The sequence below is a fragment of the Mirounga leonina genome, unplaced genomic scaffold, assembly GCF_011800145.1.
Source record: "Mirounga leonina isolate KUSES-001 unplaced genomic scaffold, KU_Mleo_1.0 Mir_170, whole genome shotgun sequence".
NCBI classification, from domain to species: domain Eukaryota; kingdom Metazoa; phylum Chordata; class Mammalia; order Carnivora; family Phocidae; genus Mirounga; species Mirounga leonina.
The window spans coordinates 43,467,804-43,492,284 of NW_023270433.1; the positions used below are offsets into that span (position 1 = coordinate 43,467,804).

Below are 24,481 nucleotides of genomic sequence, written 5' to 3' on the forward strand. Positions count from 1 at the left end.
AACATTCAACATTGTATTTACTCCAAGTATGTTGTTAATAATGTTTTTTATCATATAGCAAACTTTCTAGGAAAACCAGAGGATTTAGATGCTGTGTCTTCTATGACTGATTTTATTTTCTTCTGCTGCTCCTAGAAAACTTAATTTTTTGTCTTCCTTGAGCAAGTATGCAGGGCCTCATTGCCTAGATTTTGCATTTTCAACATATCCCTGCCTCTATGTTGATTCTTAGTTCCTTATTTTTGGTCTCCTTTTCCTTATTATAAATGCATTTCACTATGCAGTATTTATGTAGTTATGTAATTCTCCATAAATCCTGTTTGTATAAAGGAAAATGCCTACATAAACCAACAAGTAAATACTTTTAATTACATATTATGAATTCAAACTTTGTATGCTTTTGATTTAATATCCCATTGCTATATATTTATACTCTGGAAATAGATACCTCTTTTCCATCAGAATCAAGAATCTGCTACCCAGATTAGGCAAAATCTGTAAACAGTGTGCCTAGAAATTTGATTTTGAAAAACTTATTTATGTTTGAATATGATACATATGATAATAACAAGGGAACTCAAGTAAATAGCTGTTATTTCTAAACTGATTTTTTTTTTTTTTTTAGATCCCTGCCTCTTTTAAGATCTTGAGTATCTGAATGTAACAGCCTAGGAGGAAATATGCATGATTATTTATCTCTAGATCTCTTCCTTCAAAAATAAATATTTAGTATGTTTTTTAATACCCTCAACTACTATGTAAAATATACACATATGATACCATGAGTTTTGAGGGCATAGACAATTTTGAATAATTTCATCAAATAATAACCTAGTGCAGAATGAGTTCACTTTAGTGAAATTACTAACTTGAAATGTTCTTCAAGTTCTGGTGGTTTTTTTTGCCCCCACCAAACTGGCCGATAGTTTCACTTAATTGACTAATCCCACCAGTTATTTGTGTGTCAGACTGACAGCCTAATGTACATACCAGTCAGTTGAAATTCTCTTTCATATATATTTTACCTCTGTCTGCCTTGTCTGTCAGTGAACATGTCTAAACTCGGTTATGCATACCCATGTGTATACAGCATAGCAGTAAAATTAGGACCTTTAGGACCTATGTGTCCTAAAGAAATGGAATTTAACCCAAGTGCACCATATTTCAGGCCCTAGGATAGTTGCACATTCTAAGAACACATACAGAACTTTACACAAATACACAGAAGTCATCCTCACAGTGTCACAGAATAGATCTGAGTGATCATGTAGGCCCAAATTCTCATTTTACAAATAAGAAAAATCAGTGATTTTTCTCTGCCTTTCAGTGTATTAAAAAATAGAACTGAAGCCCTACCAAATTCCAGACACTCTGCACAGTGCAGGAGACACAGAAGTGAGGCACACACAATGTTTAAGGAGCGTTTAGCATGAGGCGGTAAACTGAGGGTCATAGTAAAGACAGAAGAAATGCTAAAACCAGAGGGTGTTTAAATGTTATGGAAGTGGGGCGCCTGGGTGGCTCAGTTGGTTAAGCGACTGCCTTCGGCTCGGGTCATGATCCTGGAGTCCCAGGATCGAGTCCCGCATCGGGCTCCCTGCTTGGCAGGGAGTCTGCTTCTCCCTCTGACCCTCCCCCCTCTCATGTGCTCTCTCATTCTCTCTCTCTCAAATAAATAAATAAAATCTTTAAAAAAAATAAAAATAAATAAATAAATAAATGTTATGGAAGTAGGAAGAAACACAAGGGAGGTGTGTTATATCATCACTGGGACATTAGAGAATGATTCAGAGGAGGGGTCACACTGCAGCTATCTCTCGAAGGTAGTGAAGTGAATGTGTGAGGAAGACTGTTCCAGCAGGAGGAAGGCTTTGTTCAAATGACTGAAGTGTGTGAGAGCATTGCACCTCTGGAGACTTGCCAGTAAGTGAGTGTGGCTGGTGCAAAATGTGTGTATCCTCACAGGAGGATAGGAGGAGCATCTCCCAGTTGTGTAACTTTGGAAAGTTAGCTACCCGTTGATGCTGGGGGCCTTTATTTTCTCATCTTAAGTTTGAGATAATGCTATAAGGTATATATTAAGTGTTATCTCCACAGAAAGAGAAGAAGCTGGAAGGCAGGCAAGATACAAAAAGAACCTGGTCTAATTAGATGAGGAAATCATAAATTATCCTGAATAGAATTGAGGGCAGTTGGTGAATTTTGAACACAAAAATGTTTGTGTTTTTAAAAATCATTCCAGTGGCAGTGTGAAGTTGATTTAGGGGAGGAAGAAGATAAAGGCCAATGCCATCGCAGCTGTTGACCCCAAATAATAAGGGCCTCACGTAGTCATTGCAAATGGGAGGAGTTCAGGAGAACGCTTTGACAGTACTAACTTGGGGGATGGGGTAGATACTGGTACCATTAACTAAGATAAGGGGAACAGGAAGAAGAACAGCTTTGGAGGGAAGAGGGGCCTTGAGACGATGATGCACAAGAGCCATTTTAAGATTACAATTTGGAGCTTATGAGAGAGGTATGGACAGAGTATAAGTGGGAATACCTATGTTAGATGAAGGAATAAGTGAGGACAAGATTCGTTAGAAGTTTGTGTAAAGTAAGAACAGGAGACAATCAAGGACGCCAACACCCAAAAGTCAGGGGAAAAAATAGGAAGGAAGTGGAAAGGAATGGCAATTTAGGAAAGAAAAAACCAGGAAGATGCATCATAGTAATGAAGGTAAGCCTTTCAAAGATCCTTTCAGGGGCGCCTGGGTGGCTCAGTTGGTTAAGCGACTGCCTTCGGCTCAGGTCATGATCCTGGAGTCCCTGGATCGAGTCCCGCATCGGGCTCCCTGCTCAGCGGGGAGTCTGCTTCTCCCTCTCCCACTCCCCGTTTGTGTTCCCTCTCTCGCTGTGTCTTTCTCTGTCAAATAAATAAATAAAAAATCTTAAAAAAAAAAAAAAACAAAAAAAACAAAGATCCCTTCAAAGGGTCATGACCAAGTCCAGAAAAATAGGATTTGAAATATGCTCTTAATATTTAGCATTTTGGAAGTTACTGGATTTTTCTAGAGCAATTTCAATGGGGTAACAGGAGCAGAATCCAGTTTCAGAGTGTGATCTGACAAAGTAAAAAGATTACCATAGTGTAAACAATTCTTTGAATCATCTTGGCAGAGGAAGAAAAAGGAGAGAAAATAAGTTAAGGATGTCATATTGTCATATTTATGTAACAAAGATTTGATCTAGTGTATATAAGGAAGACCAAGAGTAAGGAGTGAGACACGTTAAAGATACAGAAAACTGGAGAGACAACTGATGGAACAAGGGCCATGAGGAAATTTAGAGGATAAGATTCAGGACACAGGTTGAAAGATTAACTGTAGACAAGAGGAATAACATCCTGATAAACAGGAATGGCAGTGGTAAGGAAGGAGATAATTGCAGATGAGCTTATGGGTGATGTGCAAGAAGTTGAAGTGTATAATACCAGGGATACAAGCTGTAAAAGAATTTAGGAGAAAATAATAATTAATATTTATGCTTCATTCTGCTTTGAAACAGCATCTATCAAATGCTAAAGCATCATTCCTCAACTTTATAGCCTCAACATTTTCAAAATATGGTGAGGCAATTCTCACGTGTCTCATCCACCCTCTTCAAGTCTTACCCACATAAAAGCCTCACTCCTTGTAATTGGTTTTGGAGACATTTAGTAAAAAATTGAAATGCAGTTCCTTACTTCCACATTTATTATGGTAATTAAAAAGATACAATCTGTTATACTTCAAAATTAAAAGTAAATTTTATATTTCACTGAAAATTGGAAGACAATGCATACGGTAGAATTATGAGTTATATTCTTTTGATATTCCTCTTTCGAGTTATATTCCCTTCCAAGATAATTTCACAATTTTAACTTAGATCTTTTTTTTTATAAACAGGTTGATCAATTACAGAAAGATGAGCAATGGTTTTAAACACAGAGAGAAAACAAATAAGCTACTGTAAATAGAAAGCTTTTGTATTTCTATAAAACCCAGTGAGCTCATTTCTATAGAGTGTCTGGGATATAAAAACTGAAAACATTTTAATCCCTCAATTATATTCAGTACAATTTAAAGACGGTGAGGAAGAGAGAGTATGGCCATGTTTAGATTAGTTTATACCCCTGATCAACAGAAAGAATCTGGAAGAAGAAAATTGCTTTTTAGACTTCCATGTGCTGTAGGGTAGATATTAACCATGCTCTTGATTCACAAATGATAATTGGTTTTAATCCCATCCATCTTCCAGGTAGGATCCATCTATTGGTTTATTGCTATGCAGTCCTTGGAAGATTTACCCAACCGGGAAAGAGTAGTACTCCTCTTAGAGAGGAGATCCTAGATTTGGAGGCCAGAGATCTGTATCTGTAACTTTGGACAAGTTACCTGATCATTCTAGGTCTTTATTTTCTTATCTGTAAATTACAGATACTACTTAATGCCTACCTTGCAGCATTATTAATAATCAAAATAATGAATATATAGTGTCCAACACAGGCAGGATACATTAAAAAAGGGGGTGCTCATTGAATGTCCCTTAATAATTACTGTCTCAGAAAAAGGAGCAGATCCATGGGCTTAGAAGGAATTATGTCAGAAAGGGATGAAGTCCCAGAGAATTTTCTGGTGGTTAATTACTGCCCCTTAAAGTGACTGCAGAGTTCCAGAGACTGCTGAATAGATCATAGGCCTGCTGGAATAACATGTCCCTTTGCTGAAGATTTAGAATTGTGCTTATGTAAGTAATAGGTGCTATATGCATTTCTACTCAATAATTTACACAAAATTACATGCAGCATTTTTTCAATTTCCAAATCCTGATATATATTGTGCAACTATATAGAGTCTAGCTGTGTAATCATGAAGAGCAAAATAGTGCACACTTTTAAAAAGTCATGTATTGTTTAGATTTCATAGTTTCATTATGGGCACATTTCAGTTACTATGGTTTAGTTAAATAACATAGTTCTCCAGAGAACATGGTCCAAATTTTAGTTACCACGGTATATTAACTGTGAGTAATTATACAAAGTACATTGCTCCCAGCTATTCCATCCACAAATCACTGCATAACAGATAGGCATCATAATCAGTTATAAGTCACATCGCTTCTTTGAAAGTCTGATGGTGACTGGTCATGCCACTTCTGTTGTTCAGTTCATGCACAGACAGAAAAATGTGTACTTGTGTTGCCTCTTTGTTTCACAGGGATAAACTCATGTGATAGTTTATAAAAATGGATAATCAAAGTGGGAAATTGACCAAAAACATCAAAGAGCAGCATAGAAACAAAATGGTAAATATGAATGTGAAATCTGAATTGAATGTAAGTGGAATTATAGAAGAAATGGCAGCCATTCATGGGACTTTAGGTATGCAGCCACAGTACTGAGTTACGGTGACCTTTTTTGACACAGGTGAGGAAGGTGGTAGCAATGGAAAGGATGAAGATGTCCAAGAGAAAGTGACACCCACTGAAACTCACATTAAAGAAAATCTTGAGGATATTTCACAATATTGAAAATGTGAAGGATAAGATATTGGGAACTGATCCAAATTTAGAAAGGAGTATGGCAATTTTCCAAGGCATAGATAAGATCCTCATTCCATATTTTAAGTTATAAGATGGCAAGCACTGTTCAAACTACTGTTGATAGTTTTGCGACAAAACAATTATCAATGTTCCTAGTGTTTTAAATACTAGTTTACTAAGGAAATAATACTTTTGCTATTATTTTTTTCATTGCCCTATACATTTTTAAAAGTGTTTGTTGACAAAATATTTTTAATGCCCAGAAAAAAATCATAAGTTTTCCCATTGCTTAAAATTTCTTTGTATCTTTTCAGCTTCCTCTCTCATTTTTACAGTCTTGCACTGCTGTGCAAAGCAAGAACTACTTATGAAACACTAAATGTGATGACCCACTATTTTGTATGGTCTTGGCTTTCTGTGAAATATTTCCATACATAAGGAAATGTATAATGTATTTTGTTACCACTCATTTAAAAGGTAGAATTTAAGTGATAAGTATAATACTTAGTACATAAAGCTTGTTAAATGTTGGCAATTGAATGCCTTCTTTCTAGCTATAAATAATTCACCCAAAATGTTGAATTCAATCAGTTTATTGTTGCTTCACACTTATTACTGTGTAATAGCAAGAAGTTTACACATTTAAGAAGAGTGAGTAATAATATGTAGGTCTAAGAATAGACAACTCAGTGACCAGGTTCTAGGTCAATATTTCCATTGAATAAAAATCACCAATGCTCAAAAGAGGGAAATTTGTGTGCAGAGACTCAAACCATTATCAAAAGAGGCAATTTCAAAATGGACCAGGAAAGTAACATGAGCATGATATATAGATATATTCCATACACCTGGGCTCTTGGGCTTAGAAACTGGTTCCTGGGGGATCTAAAGGAGAGAGATACATAATTAATGTGAAATGTATCAATGGGGTAATAGCAGGGCTAGAAGATAAAGATTAATGCAGGCCCATTTCTAGAGAAGATGGTAAAACCTTTAACAGAAAGTTGTAGGTACACAAATTCAGTTGTAATCTAATAAATGTAGCTCTTAGTAAACCCTCAGAAACAAATTATAATGCATTCAAAAATCTAATGCTATTTTGAACTTTTTAAAAGAAATGCAGTTATTTACCAAAAGGTGATGAATAAAATACTTCAAACTATATTAATCAATACAATTTTTTAAAAAATTATGCTGAGTTCTTATAATTTCCTTCCTTTTTTTTTAAATCTTTCTTTCCTTCTTTTAAATGAAAATTGAATAGTTTAAAAGTAGCTAGAATTGCATGGGAATTTCGATAAAACTTCTAATGCTAAATTATAAACTACAGATGTTGTATCGGGTTTTTATTGCATACAACTTTTATGTCTTAGGTGGTATGTTTCAACCAAGATATACTCAAATATGTATAAAAAACAATTGAGACTCACTTAAATTAGGTTTTGCTTTTTCTTTTTTTCCTTTCTAAAAAATTCTCAAAGAGGCCACAAGAATGTAGGTTATGTTATTATCATAAGGGAAAAATAATCATATGATTAGGCAACATTCAGTATAAAACTTTTGAAATTAAAGCATAAGAAGGCAATATAGAGACTTATACAGACACAGAAGAAAATAATTCCGTAAGAGTCCTGGAGAAAGCCCCTAAGATTTTTTTTTTTTTTTAATAAATGGGAAAACAAAGGGGAATAAAATAGTATTTAAGTACCTATAGAAGGCCAGATACTTTCTAAGCTTTAACTCAGACCAGGGGTGGGTATTACTGTTCCCACTTCACTAATGAATCAGAGAAGATATTTACCTTGTTCAAGGTCTTCCAGTGAGTAAGTAGGAATCCATACCCCAGTTAAAAATCAGGATTCCAAATCCACATTCTTTCTACTGATTCCTGTTGTCTACTAATATATATAAACAATGAAGTGTGAGATTTGGTAACATTATTCATAATCTAAAAATAAGGTAGTTTGAAAAGATGGAGATGAAGAATATATACGTTTGGACAAGCTGACAACTATAAATAATGTAATTGTTGGTGACAGACATATTTGCTAAGTAGGAGGAGGTAGGTGAAAAGTTATTTTCAGAGTTTGGTCAAAGATCTGTAGCTTTTTTCCCACATGATTCAAAATTGTCAATAAGACAGTGCTATGTCACTTTTTTCTTCCAAATATTTTGAAACTGAATGTATGCCAAAACATTTGAGTAATCCCTTCCTCAACTGTATATCGCCTTTATCCCAGTACAGCTTAAGGAAACTTAATTCATGACTTCAAATTTTTATGTCTTTTTTATTCCTCTCTTCAAGGCCATTTTTTCTTGGAACAATGAGTCTTGACTACATAATTCCTGCACTACACATATCTTTTTGCAAACCAACTATTAGCTGAAGGAAGCTTAAAGTAAGCTATAATAATTCATTGTGATAATACAGGGACACCGTGAAAAATATTCACATGTACCCCTCACGTCTTCAAGGCCAGTGACCTTCCAAACGCTTTCCCTATCAAAGCTATTCCAAACGAATAAATAATATCAAACAGAGTTGAATTTCCTTGTCTGTTCCTATGGTTTTCACTATCTCTTCATTTCATTGTTCAGTAAGGATCTGTGAAGCCCAAAGTATGGAAAAGATGTACATTCATATATGTAATGCTGTTCATGTTTCATTTGTAGACGTGTCAAAGAATAACAAATCCAGGATTTTCTTTTTGAGTAAGAAAAAGCTAATGGGGCAAAATAGTACTGAATCCCAGAAGATTACACAACATCGTGAGGATTCTAGCTGTCACTAGTGTAATGTCCTAATTAGTTTTGCTGTAGGAGGTGCAGCATGAGAGAGCTGGATCTTTATTGAAAACTGTAGCCAACTTACTTCAAGTGTAAAATTTATATTGTCTTAGGTAATAGCATCAGGCAGCAATAAGAACACTGGATGTAATTTATGTCACCATTTAGAGGCTGTGTGTATTGTGCTGAAGTCATATTAACAACATTCTAGTCATTCTTTACATGACAGCTCCTGTATATATTAATAACAACATTCTATACACATTATTTTTCCCTCTAAACCCCTCCCCAGCTGCATCTTTCAGAAATTCAGTAAGTAAAAATAAAGTTTACAGACTTAGGAGAATATTGGCTTTCAGCATTAAATGACAGGAAAATCAAAGGAAACAGAAATTGAGATGTCTACTCAAGCAATCAATTTACTTTTACAATAGGCTTTCCCTGCATTGCGAGGGAAAAAGTGTTGTGTGTTTTTTTTTTTTTTTATTCAACTGATGCCTTGATCAAATATAACAGGAAATAAAAATGTCAAAATACTTAAATATATTATAAATATATATTTACATACATATACAGCACACATTATAACTATATAGATATATACATGCAAATTTCTAAATATCTCTGACATGTCACTGCTAATTCATGTGCTAGATGGAAAAAATAAAAAAGAGGAGGGAGAGAGTTATGAGAACCAAATAAAATTTTAATAGATTTTCAGACAAAAGATCAGTTTCCTTAGGAATCCAGTTGGTTTTATTTTTGTTTTAAATTTAAGCTCTTCTTTGGGGCGCCTGGGTGGCTTAGTCGTTAAGTGTCTGCCTTTGGTTCAGTTCATGGTCCCAGGGTCCTTCTCTACGAGGACTTTTCTGACAACCGTAAAGGGAGATGCAACCACTCCCTTGCTTTATATTTCTATATTCTCTAGCAGACTATGTACGCTATTTATATTACTTCTTGTCTGGCTCCCTCGCTAGGATGTTAACTGCATGAAAGCAGGGATTTTTATCCAAATCTGAGCCATCATTGTCTAAAATAGTGTCTGGAATGAGGTAGACACGCAATAATTGGTTATTGCATGAATGAGTTCGTAAATGAATGAGGTGTTTGCATCTCTCAGTTTTGCTGTTGTCCCATTGGCTTAGGTGTCTCCTGCTGAAAACGAGCTTTGAGATACTCCGCTCTTCCCACCCTCGACTTCTCTATCCCCCCAAACTTGATTTCTCCTGATCTAAGTGAGACATTTTTGAGTCAGGGCAATATAGAGAAAAAGTGATAAATTGGACGATGTTTTTCAAGGTCTTTGCTGGTGAAATAGTATGTGATTCTAGGGGAGTTATTTCAATCATTTGGGCCTCAGGAAATGTGGCGTAATGAAAAAAGTATGACATTTACAATCAAGATATAAAATGTAAATCCCAGCCTTCCCTCTTGCCGGTTTTGTTATCTTAGCAAGATAGTTTTGGTTTGGTTACATTCTCTCAGCCTTATCTCCCTTTTTTTAAATTCAAAGTTGGGCAAGGGAAATTATCTGTTCCAGTTACTAAGTTCTTGGCCTTAACCTCCAAACCCTCCTCTGTGTATACTGGACTGGGCTCTGCACGTCAGGGGGGCCTCTTTGCTGGGTCGGTACCCATTAGGTTCTGACAATAGAGAACAGTAGAGGGAGACCACGACCCAGGAGGGAGGAGAAGGGCCGGCTCCACCCCTACTCCCGTGGGCTTCAGTTATCCCGCAGTGCCTCTGAGTCATGCCCGCAGGACTTCTTCATCCTGACAGTAGCAGTTCCTTCCAGTTAGGAGCCTTTGAGTCCTGTTTGGCATTTTCCCAGCATTTGCAGAACCAACTTCATGGGCCTCTCCCTGCTCCTGACACAAGGATCTTTCAGAGCTGCCACCTCTGCCCCACAGGGTCCCTCTTCCCAGCGTGGATCCAGCAGCCTCCTCAGAGACAGACTTTCAGCTCCATAGTTCTCCTCCTCTAGGCTCCTGAATTGTCACAGTTGCTCCCTATTCTCTTTGTTCCCTCAGCCCTGAGGGCTTTGTAAAGTAGCTACCTTTGTAAAACCTTGAGTTCTCTTTTATATACTTTCCAGGAGTTATCAGTTTTACACCTAGTTGAATCTTCCCATTAAATTCTCTCCTATTTTCTGTCCCCTGACATGATCCCGACTGATACACTACCTGTCCTATCAAAGTCATAGGGTTATTGTGAGATAAGATGAGATCATGTCTCGGAAAACACCAGTACAACTCAGTATTGTCTGAAAAATGCAGTGAGTGTATCAGAGTCTGCCATGCCGTGTGGGCGTCACGTACCTCTGACAGCTTCCCGAAATGACATATAATCAAATAGCAAGTCCAAGAGTTAAAAATATTTAAGTTACCAAATAATAATCCTACTCATTCATCTGCGTGAAGCAGAGGAAACAAAATGAGATTGGCTGTTGCTGGTGCTCTTGCATCCATGGGAGGAAGAGGTGTGCGGTCCCAAGTAGAGGGCACGTAGTGGAACAGAACACATTCATCAGTGTCTGGGGCTTGAAAAGGTAAAAATAGATCTGTGGCTACATTTCAGGCTGGAGCTACAGGGAGCTGGACTGTGGAGTGAATTAATTCCGGAGTTGCTTTGCTGGGAACAGAGACAAGGCATTGAAGTAAGCGACGTTAACAGGAAGAGAAGGAGATGGTGGCATTGGGATGGGTTGGAGCAAATAGCTGCAAAAGCAAGGCAATCTCATATTCTAGTTTATTTTTTTTAAGATTTTATTTATTTGACAGAGAGAGCACAAGCAGGGGGAGTGGCAGAGGGAGAGGGAGAGGGAGAAGCAGGCTCCCCGCTGAGCAGGAAGCCCATTGTGGGGCTAGATCCCAGGAGCCTGGGATCATGACCTGAGCTGAAGGCAGATGCTTAACTGACTAAGCCACCCAGGCACCCCTCATATTCTAGTTTAAATAATGTGTATCGCTGCCGCTGCCCGACAACAACAACAACAAAACAAGAAAATAAAAGATCCTGTAACACTACCTTTAGTAAAGTCGACTGTATGCATATACCTTGTATGAATGGTTCTAAGTGTTGTCATGTCTGTTTGGAAATCAAGATAAAGCAGCTGAAGGTCAGTACAGAGAAGACAGTATTACCCATAAGAGGCGGAAGCTCAGTCAATGAAAATCCTAAGGAGGCAGGAGATGTGGGCTGAAAGGACCAGCTAGAATTTAAGATTCATGAAAGGAGAGGAGAAACTGTTACCACCCCAGAGCTGAGGTACGGAAAGAAGCTGCCATCAGGGATGAGGCACGCAGAGTCACATGCATCTCTTACCTGGCACAACAGACATATATAAGGGAGAGTTGCAGAAAATCCATGACATCTGATCAGTCAAATATAGAAGAGCCTCCTCTGACTTCCCAACCCTCTCTCTACCCCAGTCACCTCTTGGGGAAGTCCTCATAAAGAATTCAGCGAAAGGAAGAAAGAGAAAAGAAAAGAAAGAGAATTCAGCTTTCTAATAACTTTATCATTTGCAAGTAAAAAATGAATTTGTGGGCTATCTCTGGCTCTTGACAACTGCCCAAACTCTGTTCTAGATCCCATCAGGGCAAGTTTAGAATGTATAAATGTCCAGCAGACACAGACTACAACCATGTTATAAGGTTTTCTCCCATGATCCTAAATCACACGTGGTAACATGGACTAGGATATTATTTTAACAAGAACATTAAGCATTTTACACCTGTATGACACTGTGTAGTTTGCTAAGTTCATGATCAGTGCCATGCATGGAAAACAGACCAGGTAATAACTTCTGTGATCTCTGGTGAAAATCAAGAGTCAGGGGAGGTAAGTGAGTGGCCTGACATTCTACATATCCTTACTAGCAAAACTGAAATTAGGAGCAATAGGAGAAATACTCAGAATTTGGTTTCAGAAAAACCCTGTTTCTCTAATAATGATCTCCATAATCTTGGAAATGTTTCTAAAGTTACATGTCCTGAATTTCCTCATTAGTCAAGTGATAAATTCTACTAATAGCAGAGTTAGTATAACATAGTGGTTGACTTACAGGCATTAGAAAAAAACAGCCAGATTTTTTTTCTCTTGCCTCTTCCATTTATTATCATGTGATCTTGAGTAAGTTACATAATCTTTGAGCCTCATTTTTCTCAACTGCAAGGTACAGAAGATGAAAATCATACCTACTATCCTAGTTTTGTTGGTGAGAATTAATGTCAGTGTATGTAAACCTTTACCATAGTGCCTGGAACATAGTAAACATAGAATAAATGAGTAGCTATTATCAGATTTAGTATTACGTGAAAGGACTGTTGTCCAGAGTAAATACAGTAATGTACATGAAACACCTAGGGTCATGCCTAGTGCTCATTCACTAAACGAGTTGTAAGTAGGCTTCTCAGGGTATTTGGAGTATTAGCAGTTTTTCTCTCATGGGAGGGGGTTCATTTGGATTTCATTATTTCTGAGTAAGGTATAACTTTTCAAATCATCTTGTATTTTTGTCTTCTGGGCTTATTAGATCAGAGAAACAGAAGGAAAAGAATACTTCACTAGACATCATGAAATTTGTGTTCAAAAACCAATTCTGTCACTTTTTTAGCTGTGACAGGAGAGTAAGTTAAATTATTTCTCTGCATTGGTAGGAATCTCCAAGACAATACATTTTCATTGGATCTTGATATTCCTTGTTTTCCACAAGCAAGTACCAATTTGTAACTTATTTCAGTCACCAGATTGTCTGTTACAATAATTAAAGCCCATAGAATTTAACTTTAGCAGGATAAAATAATTTTGTTATAGTGAAGTACACAGAATTTGGATACTAAGACAGTGGTTGAAAAGTAAATTTGTGGTTGGATGTAAGGGATAAAGTTTGAAAGGATTCCTGGTTTATTTGTGTATGTATGGCCTAGCCCACAGCTGCCTGCATTCATTTAATGAGAGCCATGAGGATTCTCACTTAGAATCTCTGAAGAGATGGTTTTGTGACCTTCTCTTCAGAGTAGCCTTGGGGGAGAGGATGTGGGCTCTCATCCCATCCCTGCTATTTGTGTTACACCTGCTGGAACCTCAGACAGACAGGAGGGTTGTGATTGGGAGCTGGAAGAGACGGAGATCTCACTCTGCAGTGACCATGAACTTTGAGGCAGTGGTCTCTAACTTCAGTCAGCTGAGTACTGTACCCAGGCTGGGGAGATCTGGAACATTCTACCTCCTTGCTGCTTTTCCCTTCTCCTGTAGCTTCCCAGGCAGCATCTGCCTGCAAAGCCAATTTGACTGTATGTGTTGAATAAAGGTTTCTAAACTCGTTACTATAGGCAGGTAACAGAAGAATGGTGGAAGAAATGATGAAAACAAACTTCCAAGTTATCAGTGCTTATGAAAGGTGTGTTGAGATCCATGCCAGGAAGGGTGTGACGTACATGGAGCCTCAGCCAGTGGTTCCGCCACTCGGCAGCAAAACTTCCTTCTCATTAGTGCACAAGGCACCTCTCAGAGAGGAGTTTAGAACTGCCACCCCCAGTCTGGCCATTTCTAGCTGTTAGCATGGGTATATTCCCAAACCTCAGTGTTCTCATGTATAAAGAGGAATGACAGTGGAATTCAATGAGAGGTGTTCTTTAGAGAGGTCAACTTCATTGATTTAAGGGAAGATTTTGATGAGACAGAGAAGCCAGGACAGAGACGCCAAGGTGGATTTGAGTTTTGTGGTGTCAGAAGATTATACAGGGTAGGGGTACCCTCCTTCTTAAGAAAAAAGTTCAAAACTGCAAATACAAAAATCAGTACAAAAATTGTATTATCATGAGAGAATAAATACAAAATTACAAATTGAAAAGCTCAAATACCAAATGATCACAAAATCCAGAAAACAACAAACATGTTTTTATGGTAAACTACTTTTTTCCTTACTTTTTTTTTTTTTTTGGCTGCATTCTCTTTATCTCCTCAATGACAATTTCATAATATCACTTTCTATAGAGAAAATAGAGATAATTCAGCCATTCCCTAACATGATTGACCACAATCTGTTTGAATTATTGATAGTCCAAGTTCATAAAACAGGGGGCATTGCACATAGACATGTTCACTGTTCTTAGCGCTGCTCTAAATTTGTGCCCTCTAAACACAGGAATACTGACAAATTCTACTTTGTCTGATTCCCATAAAAATTATGCCCATACATATTCTGCCTTGGAAATTTCTGACAAGAGAGAACTTTCATTTTGATGAGATACCAAAAGTAAATAAATCCTTCACTTAGAATCTTAGATATGTATTGATTGGAAAATTTGTCCATAGAATAGTTTTTGATGTGTACATTCAAACCATGTTTCTCCTCCACTAGCCTCATAGTTCCCATGCTGAGGTTTGCAAACACATTCTTTTCTCATGGGATCTCTGGTTATCTCACATTACCAGTGGGCCCTCAGAGAATTCCTGCAAGTGTTTCTTATGCAAGGACAGCGACCAGTTATGTAACTATACATGAAAGTGACTGCAAACTATGTCATTTTGTTCCTATTCGATAAAAGACAATGTATCCAACTCAACTTTCTTATATCTGGATCCTCAAAATGCCCTCAACCACTCCAGTGGCATGGGAATAGAAAGAGAAGTCAAGAGTTGAAAGAGAGAGTAATTAAGCCAAAAGATCTTACTTCTATAAATTTTTCAAATACATAATTCAATTTAAACACATTCCTACATCCCTCCCAGGCATAAATCCTCCTCTGGGCACTTATAATAATTGCTTCTTAATGTAAAATTTTTATTGAAGATAACTTTCCTACCCCCCAATCATAAGTGCATATCTTGATGAATTTTCATGTGTACACTCATATTATTAGTACTCAGATAAAAACCAGAACATATCCAGGCACCCCAAAAGATTACTTGCACCTCCTCCCATCACTGTCCCTGACAGGGTTAACCACTCTTCTTGACTTCTAAAATCACAAATCAGGTTTACCTGTTTTTGAACTTTATATAAATAGGTCCATACAATAGGTACTCCTGTGTCTGATTTCTTTAGCTCCATATCATATTTTTTTGAGATTCACTTATATCCATGGATGGTGTGGTTTCTTGATTTTGTTTGCCATGTAACTTTTCATTGTATGCATAGCTACAATTTATATACTCATTCTGTGATTGCTAGGCATTTTAGCAGTTTCCAGTTGAGTCTATGACTAATAGCACTGCTCCCCATATTATTTCATATGTCTCTGGGTGTAGAATAAAGTTCTGATGTTACACGTCGACAATGAGAACTGCTGGACCACAAAGTATTGTTGCTCCACTTTAGAAAATAGTGCCAAACACTTTCCCAAACTGTTTAATTAATTTGCATGTCTCGGCCGAATCTTGGTATTGTCTTTTTCATTATAGGCATTCTGGCGGGTTTATCTCTAGGAATACCAAAATACTGGCAAAATATTGGCATTTTCATCATGACCATTTCCATAATTTACCACTTTTGGATAACCTCTTTTGTAAAGTATCTGTTTAAGTCTGTTGGCCATGTTTCCTTTTGATTGTCTTTTTCTTATGTATTCATTACAGTGCTTTATATTTTATGTATGTTCATAGGTTGGTTACAGTTTTTAAACAAGTATCTAAATGAAATAAGTTTGAAGTGCATTTGTGAAAACAGTGAAAAGCTATGACTTAGAAGGGAAACAAGTGACTCTGTTTAATGCCATAACTTAGGAGAGCATTTGCATTCCCAAATTTTCTAAAACTAATTTTACTCATTCTTGTTTATAATGATTAAAAAAGGTATAGGTCATGAAAGATTTTGCTATATAAGGACCTCATTCCAGTTAGAATACTGGGGGCTATATCTTTTCATTTTCTCAGTCCTTGAACACTTTGAAAGGAACTTACTATGAACACACTGTTATTTTTCTTAAAACAGGAGGATTGCATTTTTTAAAATTATGGTCTCTTCACCCCACCCACATTTCTTAAATTCACTTTTTTTTTTAAAGATTTTATGTATTTATTTGTCAGAGAGAGAGAGAGCACAAACAGGGAGAGCAAGCAGAAGGAGAAGCAGGCTCCCCACCAAGCAAGGATCCCGATGCGGTACTCGATCCCAGGACCCTGGGACCATGACCTGAGCTGAAGGCAGACACTTAACAACTGAGCCACCCAGGCATCCCTCCCCACCCACATTTCTTGATGAGTTTACTTATTTGGTCAGATCTGAAAGAAATTTTCAGTGTGACATTTGCAATGTCTATTATGTTTGCAAATTCAATAAAGTTCCAAAACTAAATCAGGGTCCAGATTTCATTATGATTTTTTTTCTTTATGCTCTCTAGGAGAGTTCTAATTGTTGACCAGAATATTAGAATGTTTTCTGGGGTAGTGCTAAAGAAATGAATATTGCCAGAGTGCTAATATTCCTCAAGTTTACCACTTTTCTTCTGTTTCATCTTTCTTCTGAATCCTTATTCCACACTGTTCAGAAATATTCACTCAATATAGAGTCTACTGCTATAGACCCTAGCAATTAAGTCACTAGACATAATCAAAAGTGAAAGAAGATATTTTAAACATACTTCTCTCAGGGTAGAATAATTCAAACAGGCTCTCTTGGAAAGCAGAACATGAACAGAATGTGGGAGAAGATACACTTGTTTACAGTTCTGGTCTCCGAAAAATTACAAAAGGCAAAAATTGTCAAGGTTTTGCCATAAATGATGAGTCATCAACAATATTGTTATTTCGTTTTCACTAATTTAAAATTCACACACATTTGTCATATTCAAGGGTCTCAAAGATAATTTCCAACTGGATTTAATGGAACCCATGCTGAGAGTATTAAATAAAAGCCGAGATTTGGGCAGTTATTGCCAAGTGGCATTGCTGGTTTCTCTTCTTATAGTATAAAGCAGAAATTTAAAACACACACATACACACAGTCTATAGAAGATGGACAGATAGGATGATTGCAATTAATTTTTGTCTCATGCGGAGCCCTAGAACAAAAACAGCTTCCAGAACTAAACATTGTTAAAATTTAGAATCTGTATTCCTTCTTTTTAATCTTGTCTGTGAGAAGGTCAAAAGCAAAAGGCTTTTGTTAACTATACAGGTCGGATTTCCTAGCCTTTGAACATGTGTTTTAAATAGAGAATGAATCATTATGGATGAGCATATTGGTTTTGCAAGTATTTGACTGTTTTGGTACTTCATGCCTGAATGTTTTCCAACTTTCTGTACCATAGATGCTTCCCACACATTGAAATGTCTTACAGTTGTATTCAGAGTAAAGGAAACGAGGCAAGGAAGTCTATCTTCCAAAGAGAGTTCTCTATATATAACATTCAGTTGGCTGTCAAAACGAAAAAGGCTGCCTGACAAATGTCTAAATATCACAGTGTTTATGTAGGCTCATTGTCTGAGGTTTGTGTTTTACATTTACATTTAAACATGTTTATTATATTTATTGCTCATATAAAGATTTTCTCATTTTAGTTTTAAATGATGTGTATACTTTTTTTTGCAGTTATGAAAACTCACATTTTATGTGGTAAAGATGAATTAGTTGTCTTTAGTGAAATGGAGTTTTATATATTCATAAGACAGAAAAATAGATGAAAATAAGTTTTATATTATTTGACTCATAGCCTTTAGTAAGACTTGATAGAAACATACAAATATGGTAAAATATTGTCTTTTCCAGATTATTATCACAAATAGAACAAAGGTCTGTCTTCCACTGCTCCAAATAAAATTAAGTATTGTACTTTGTAAGTTAGTAAACTTTGCTTGGAATAGAATTGAGGCTTACAAGATATGCTAGAATTTTTTAAAGGCTTCAGGTGCATTCAAATTCTGCACATCTACAAGCTCTGGGGAAAACATATGAGATAAGCAAGGTTAGGTTGTGGAGTTGTGTTCTCTCTCTTTCTGTGCCCTTTTCATTTCTTTTCTAGGGCCCCTTACTTCCTGATGCCCAGTAATCTGTTCCCATGTTAGTCCCTTTCTTCCTTGAAGGAAAACTATATGATTGGTCAGTTGTTTTAGATAAAGACATAATGATTTTTTTTTTTTCCATCTTCAAGCTTCCTTGTGCTGTTTGTATTTAAACAAAAATTTCTTGGAGAATGTGGTGCTTAAACCGAAGAGATACAATTTTGATGTCTTATTCCTTCCTCCCTCCCTCCCTCCCTCCCTCCCTCCCTCCCTCCTTCCTTCCTTTCTGTCCTTCCTTCCTTCCTTCCACCACAGCAAATTGGGCTCTTGTGTAGGCTAGGAGTATAGAATATAGGTTGAAGGATCTTAGTGAAGGCTAAGTTGAAAACATTAAGCACAAGGAAGGCAAGAACTTGATTTGGTGGTGATGGCTCAGACTCAAGAAAGTAATGAAAGAGGGAGAGGCTTGGGGCTTGTATGCAGATTCCAGACAGTTTTTGAGAAGACTTCAAACACTGGAGTCAAAGAATGAACACTGCAAAGTTCTCTTGTCCCTATGCTCATAGCATCCAGAAAGAATCCATTGTTATATTGTCCTAAACAAATGCTTTGGAAGCTGACAGAATTAAAACATGCACACGACTCTCTGTCCAGGCATACATAGTGTGAACAGTTTCTTTCTAGCTTTTAAATATCCTGACTATATTTGGTTCTTCTAGAAATGGCACCTATTCTGGGCATAGAGGAACATTGAGGAGATTTTGAGAAGTTGTCCTCATTCTTCTTTATAGTTCGTGTCTGCCAGAGATGGTCAGGGACCTAATCAAAGGACCCTTGAAAATCTCAGGTACCTTTCAATTTAAGTGAAGTATTTATTTTCTAATACAAAGGTTTTCCTGGTGCAACTTGCTTATTTGTTTTTTGTTTGTTTATTCATTTATACATTGAAGTAATATTTACTTCACTTGTACCCTAAATGATAAATGCAGTGTTAAACAGACAAATAAGGTCCCCATTCTCATAGAAGGATCTCAACAATGAACAAATAAATAATTTATACCACTCAGTTCTAACTTTTATTATTATTTTTTTTCAGTTCTAACTTTTAAAGTCCTTCATGTTTCAAGAGATCTGTTTATCAATAACTGAGGAGCTGATCTTTGTGAAAGGGCATATCTAAAATAATATATTCACAAATATTCAATAACATTTTATGATTGACCATACCAGATACATCAAAAATTAGAGTTCAGTAAATGCATCTAGTTTTAGAAAAGAACAAAGGAAATCATATGTAGATTACCCATCTTTTCTTTAATGTAATCAGATATAATATTTAGGAATGTATATCTGTATATAGATAGCTGAATTAATAATTCAAGATTAAAGGAGGCAATTTGAGTTTTTTTTTAAATTCGTGTTTTTGTAAAGACTACCTAATATCTGGAGATTTTATCTTTTCATGTTATTATATCTAAAAACAAAAGACTATTATAAAATCTGACATAGTAAGGTATATATCATAGTATCTTCAAAGAAATTCCAAGTCACTTGTGAATCACATCAGGATTTTTCATAAGTATGGTGGCAACTCATGGCAATTTTGAATTTTAATGTAGTGTACTTTCATATCTTATCAGAAAGGTGGGATTCTTTAAGAAAAAGAAAGCTACTCTAAATATCAGTTACATGTCTTGATTATGTGTTAGGCATTAGACCTTGATACCTTTAAACTGTTTTAAAAAGTCTGCTGTACAGAATGCTTCTCTCTACTCTGTCCGTTGCCTTCAGGATCTAGCTCAGATTTCATTTTTGACCACAGTAATAGGAACAGTGTGAGTTTTTAAGAAACACATTTAATGCTTGACCCATCAATCCTCAAATGGAAATGTTAAAATTCCCTAATAACTTCAGGACTTTATCAATTTGGTTTTTTGGTGTTTTTTCCCATGTACTTTGTAAAGCCTTGTTGGCAGGTACAAACAGAATCAGGATTGTTATGATGTCTTAGTGAGTTTTTAATTTTATCATTAAGTAACAACCCTCTTAAAATCAATGATCATCTTTTCCCTTTGAGTATATTTTGTATGATAATAATGTTACCATAGCGTTCTTTGGTTAAGTGTTTTACTAAAGTATGTGAGTGTGTGTGTGTGTGTGTGTGTGAACATAACCCCTTTGCTTTCCACCTTTCTGTGTCAACGTTTAGATGTATTATGTGGTGACTATGTTCTAAAAGTAAGCTGGATTATCATTTCTAACCCATTTGAGCATCTTTGTCTAACAGGCAAAGTAACCCATTTCTCTATATTGTGATTACTGATAGATGCTGACCAATATCTACTACCTTCTTTTAAAATGTTTTCTATTTAGTATTCATTATATTTGATTTTCTTTCTTTCATTTGATCTTTTTAAAAGAACTGACTTGAGTATACATTACTCTTTATGTTTCTTCCTTCACAGCTGTGGAATGTATAAGGACAGACTATGTGAATTCTGTTTTCTATTTTTACCATATAAGTTAACAGAGTCTAAAATTACTTTATGTCTCTAAATTCCTCCTGAAAAATAAAAATCACTTTAAACACTTTACACTTCATTTTACCATTATCTTTCATACTGATGTTTTCTAGTTTTTCAGTTTTGTTGTTGTCGTTGTCGTTGTTAATGTTTGCCAAAGTAGAGGTCCCCATCAGTGTTTATTTGGTCTGTCATATTGCCAGAATTTCCAAACTTTATTTCAAACAACTTAATCAATTATGATTGGACATAATGGTTCCTGATGTATTCCAAACATATTACTTCAACCACATTCCAGCTAAGTAAAGGTGAGGTTATTTACTGAGTACACACTGTGTCCACTGTGTGGTATGGAATACAGAGATGGACAAGGTATGAATCATCCACTTCCAAAGGCTTTAACAAAGTATATATTGGCCTTCTTCATTCCAGATAAATTGATATAAGTGTTCCTACCTGCCATATTATAATATCTGTCATGGTGGCTTGCTTATATGCTCTTGCTTAGCCGGTATTTTTGATTGAGTGGAAAGTGAGTGGAGGGAGTGATGACAGAGTCATAACTTAACGGTCTAGTTCTTCCTCAGGAGGGAGATATTCATATATACTCTTTGAGACAGATGGAGATGATATACTGCACCCTCAAGCCCTCAACATTTCAGCCAAGTTTTCATTTCTCAGGGAAGAATTCCAGGATAAGCATAACAGCCTGAATGGTCTCGCAGCAGGTTGCTGGAGAAAGTGCTCATCACGCAGGTTCTAATGATTTTCCGGCAAAGGAGCCTCCCCTTTGTCACTGCCAGATGGAAAGTTTACTAGTGCCTCCTCTTCAGTTTGAGCCAGGCCATGCTTCCTCTGAGAGCTATACAGTTTAGGCTAGTTGGTTAATTAACAAGTGCTTAATCAACACCTACTGTGTGTGGAGCATTCTGTGTGGGTCTGTTCTCTGTCTATGCAAAATCTACTCACACATCAAAGCCCAGCTTCAGTCTCTGCTCCTCTATGGATTCTAATCCCTCTTGATATTCTCTATGGAAATGATCATCTGAACCATTTTACTATTTTACTATATGATTCTTTATTGATATCTAAGTGTAATCCTTAATTTCCCAGTGCAACTGTAAGCATAAAAGCTTTATTTTTCTATGGTTATTTATTATAGTTGCAGATTACTTGGTGATTATTGTTGCTAAAGATACTGTTTCTCAAAATGTGTTCCAGAGAATGCTAGTCCTTTTTTTTTTTTAACCAATTGAGTATCTATTTTTTTAAATTTTTATTTAAATTCTAGTTAGTTAACATGCAGTGTAATATTAATTTGAGATGTACAATTTAGTGATTCAACACTTACATAACAACACCCAGTGCTCATCACAACAAGTGCGCTCTATAATCCCTGTCACCTATTTAACCCATCCCCCCACCCACTTCCCTTCTGGTAACCATCAGTTTGTGTATAGTTAAGAGCCTGTTTCTTGGTTTGCCTCTCTTTCTTTACTCTCTGACCATTTGTTTTGTTTCCTAAATTCCACACATGAGTGAAATAGTATGGTATTTGTCTTTCTCTGACTTATTTCACTTAGCATAATACTCCCTAGTTCCATCCACATCATTGCAAATGGCAAGATTTCATTCTTTCTAATGGCTGAGTATATATTCCTGTGTGTGTGTTTTTGTGTGTGTACTACATCTTCTTTATTCATTCATCAGTCAATAGACATTTGGGCTCTTTCCATAATCCTTAAGAGATTCTGGGAAAAAAGGCAGGTGGAGGTGGTGGATACAGTAGAATACATTTGTGAAATGCTCCACACTCTTTCCTTCCTCTTGAAAATACATAATACAATTTGAAGACAGTTAAGACTTTGATAAATCATGTGTTAAAGGTAAAATTTTAACTTAGTATTTCTTAAACTTAATTGATTCCTTGTTTAATGCAATCAGATATAATCTTTAAGAATTACATCTAAATTTAGGTATCTGAATTAAGAATTCAGTATTAGAGGTAACAATTTAAATTTGTTTTGGCTTTGCTTTTACAATGGAAGTCCACTACCTGGATATTTTAATTTTTATCTGAGTATATTTCCACATGAGAGCTCTCCTCTTCTCCCTTTATTCAACTCTAGTCAACATCCCTTTTTTTTTTTTTTTTAAGATTTTATTTATTTATTTGACAGAGAGAGACACAGCGAGAGAGGGAACACAAGCAGGGGGAGTGGGAGAGGGAGAAGCAGGCTTCCCGAGGAGCAGGGAGCCCGATGCGGGGCTCCATCCCAGGACCCTGGGATCATGACCTGAGCCGAAGGCAGACGCTTAACGACTGAGCCACCCAAGCGCCCCTCTAGTTAACATCCCTTAAAACCAGTATTTTATAGAATAATTTTGGGGAAGTAAATTTCTGTGTTATAGCCAGTGGTTTTTACTAATGGTGTAATGAAGGTAGATACTACATCTGGGACACAGTGTCTGTTTGGCTCATGGCTGTGGTGATAGAAATCCTGGAAGACGTACAACAAATCTGTGTAGGTAGGAGGTTAAGTTTTCTCGCTTAGCCTTGAAGCTGTGATGTGAGTGCTCTAAGAAACACAGGTGCGACATATATTACCTTCTAGGCAGGGTCCATTCAGTTGATCAGATGATCTCTGTGACAGTCTTTTTCCTTAAAAGAAAGGGACTATCATTTGGTCAAAACTCTCTAAATAACAGCTCCTATGTCAGAATCTTCTGATAAATGCAGACATTAAACCAGTTTCCTTGTCATCAGACTGAAACTCCAAGCAAGTCCACAACATTATTCGGTTCCACTGGATGCATTCTGTGGAATAATGTGCCTGAAAAGTCAGGAGGGAGAAAATCACTCCAGTGGAAGTGGTGTTTCCGTGTTAAAGTTTTCGGATAAATGGCTACAGAATTGAGGAAAACATTTAGTAATTGATAATCTGTCTTATTCCAGATGAGGTTAATTATTGATTTTTGACAGGCTTTTCCACTGTAAAATTTCTACTTTTCCTTTTGAAATTAATAAACATTTTGTGGGGACGTACTTTGAGACTATGCAAATATTTTGTTTATCATCATACTTTTACCTGCTAATTTTAGCATTCATTGATGACTCCTGTCTGTAATACTTACTACAGAAATATTTACCAAATGGTAAATTTTTATCATTCCTCCTATATTTATTAATTGGAATTCTACTGTTAGGAAGAGATGTTCCTCTTACCCCATTTATTTGTTAATGCATTCAATTATTTACTTCTGTCAATGTAGACTCATGGATATTTATTTGATGGGCTGATATCCACTTCTTATCATTGTTTAGTGTCTTCCTCAAATGTTCCCAGCTTTGGCTGTTGGGAGCTTTTTCAAATTGACTTCTGTGATCCCCATTCATTCGCTTTTAACACTTCCTTATTTTCCATCACTCAGAGCTGCTCCAGACCCATCTTGTATTTCCTCAATAATTTCCCAGCCCTAGAGTCAACTGCTTTTTCAAGTGTTTTTTGTTCTTTTTGAGAATTATAGAAACCAAGATCTAGGCATATAGTGTTCTCAGTACTACTGGGATGTCATTGCTGTTAGGCCTTCTGAGTGGTTATACCTAGAAACTATTTGTATGAATAGTAATCCATGTATCTATATCTACTTCTTATCTG

The 24,481-nt window shown here is 36.4% G+C and overlaps 1 protein-coding gene across 1 annotated transcript in view; it reads left to right on the plus strand.

Annotated features, from left to right (window-relative positions):
* The first annotated feature begins 5,268 nt into the window (after positions 1–5,268).
* TUSC1 (tumor suppressor candidate 1) overlaps positions 5,269–24,481 on the plus strand; it is a 40,403-nt gene continuing 21,190 nt past the window's right edge. The window contains exon 1 of the mRNA XM_035016617.1: positions 5,269–5,404. Within this exon, the coding sequence (XP_034872508.1) occupies positions 5,269–5,404 (136 nt within the window). The remainder of the gene's footprint in view (positions 5,405–24,481) is intronic.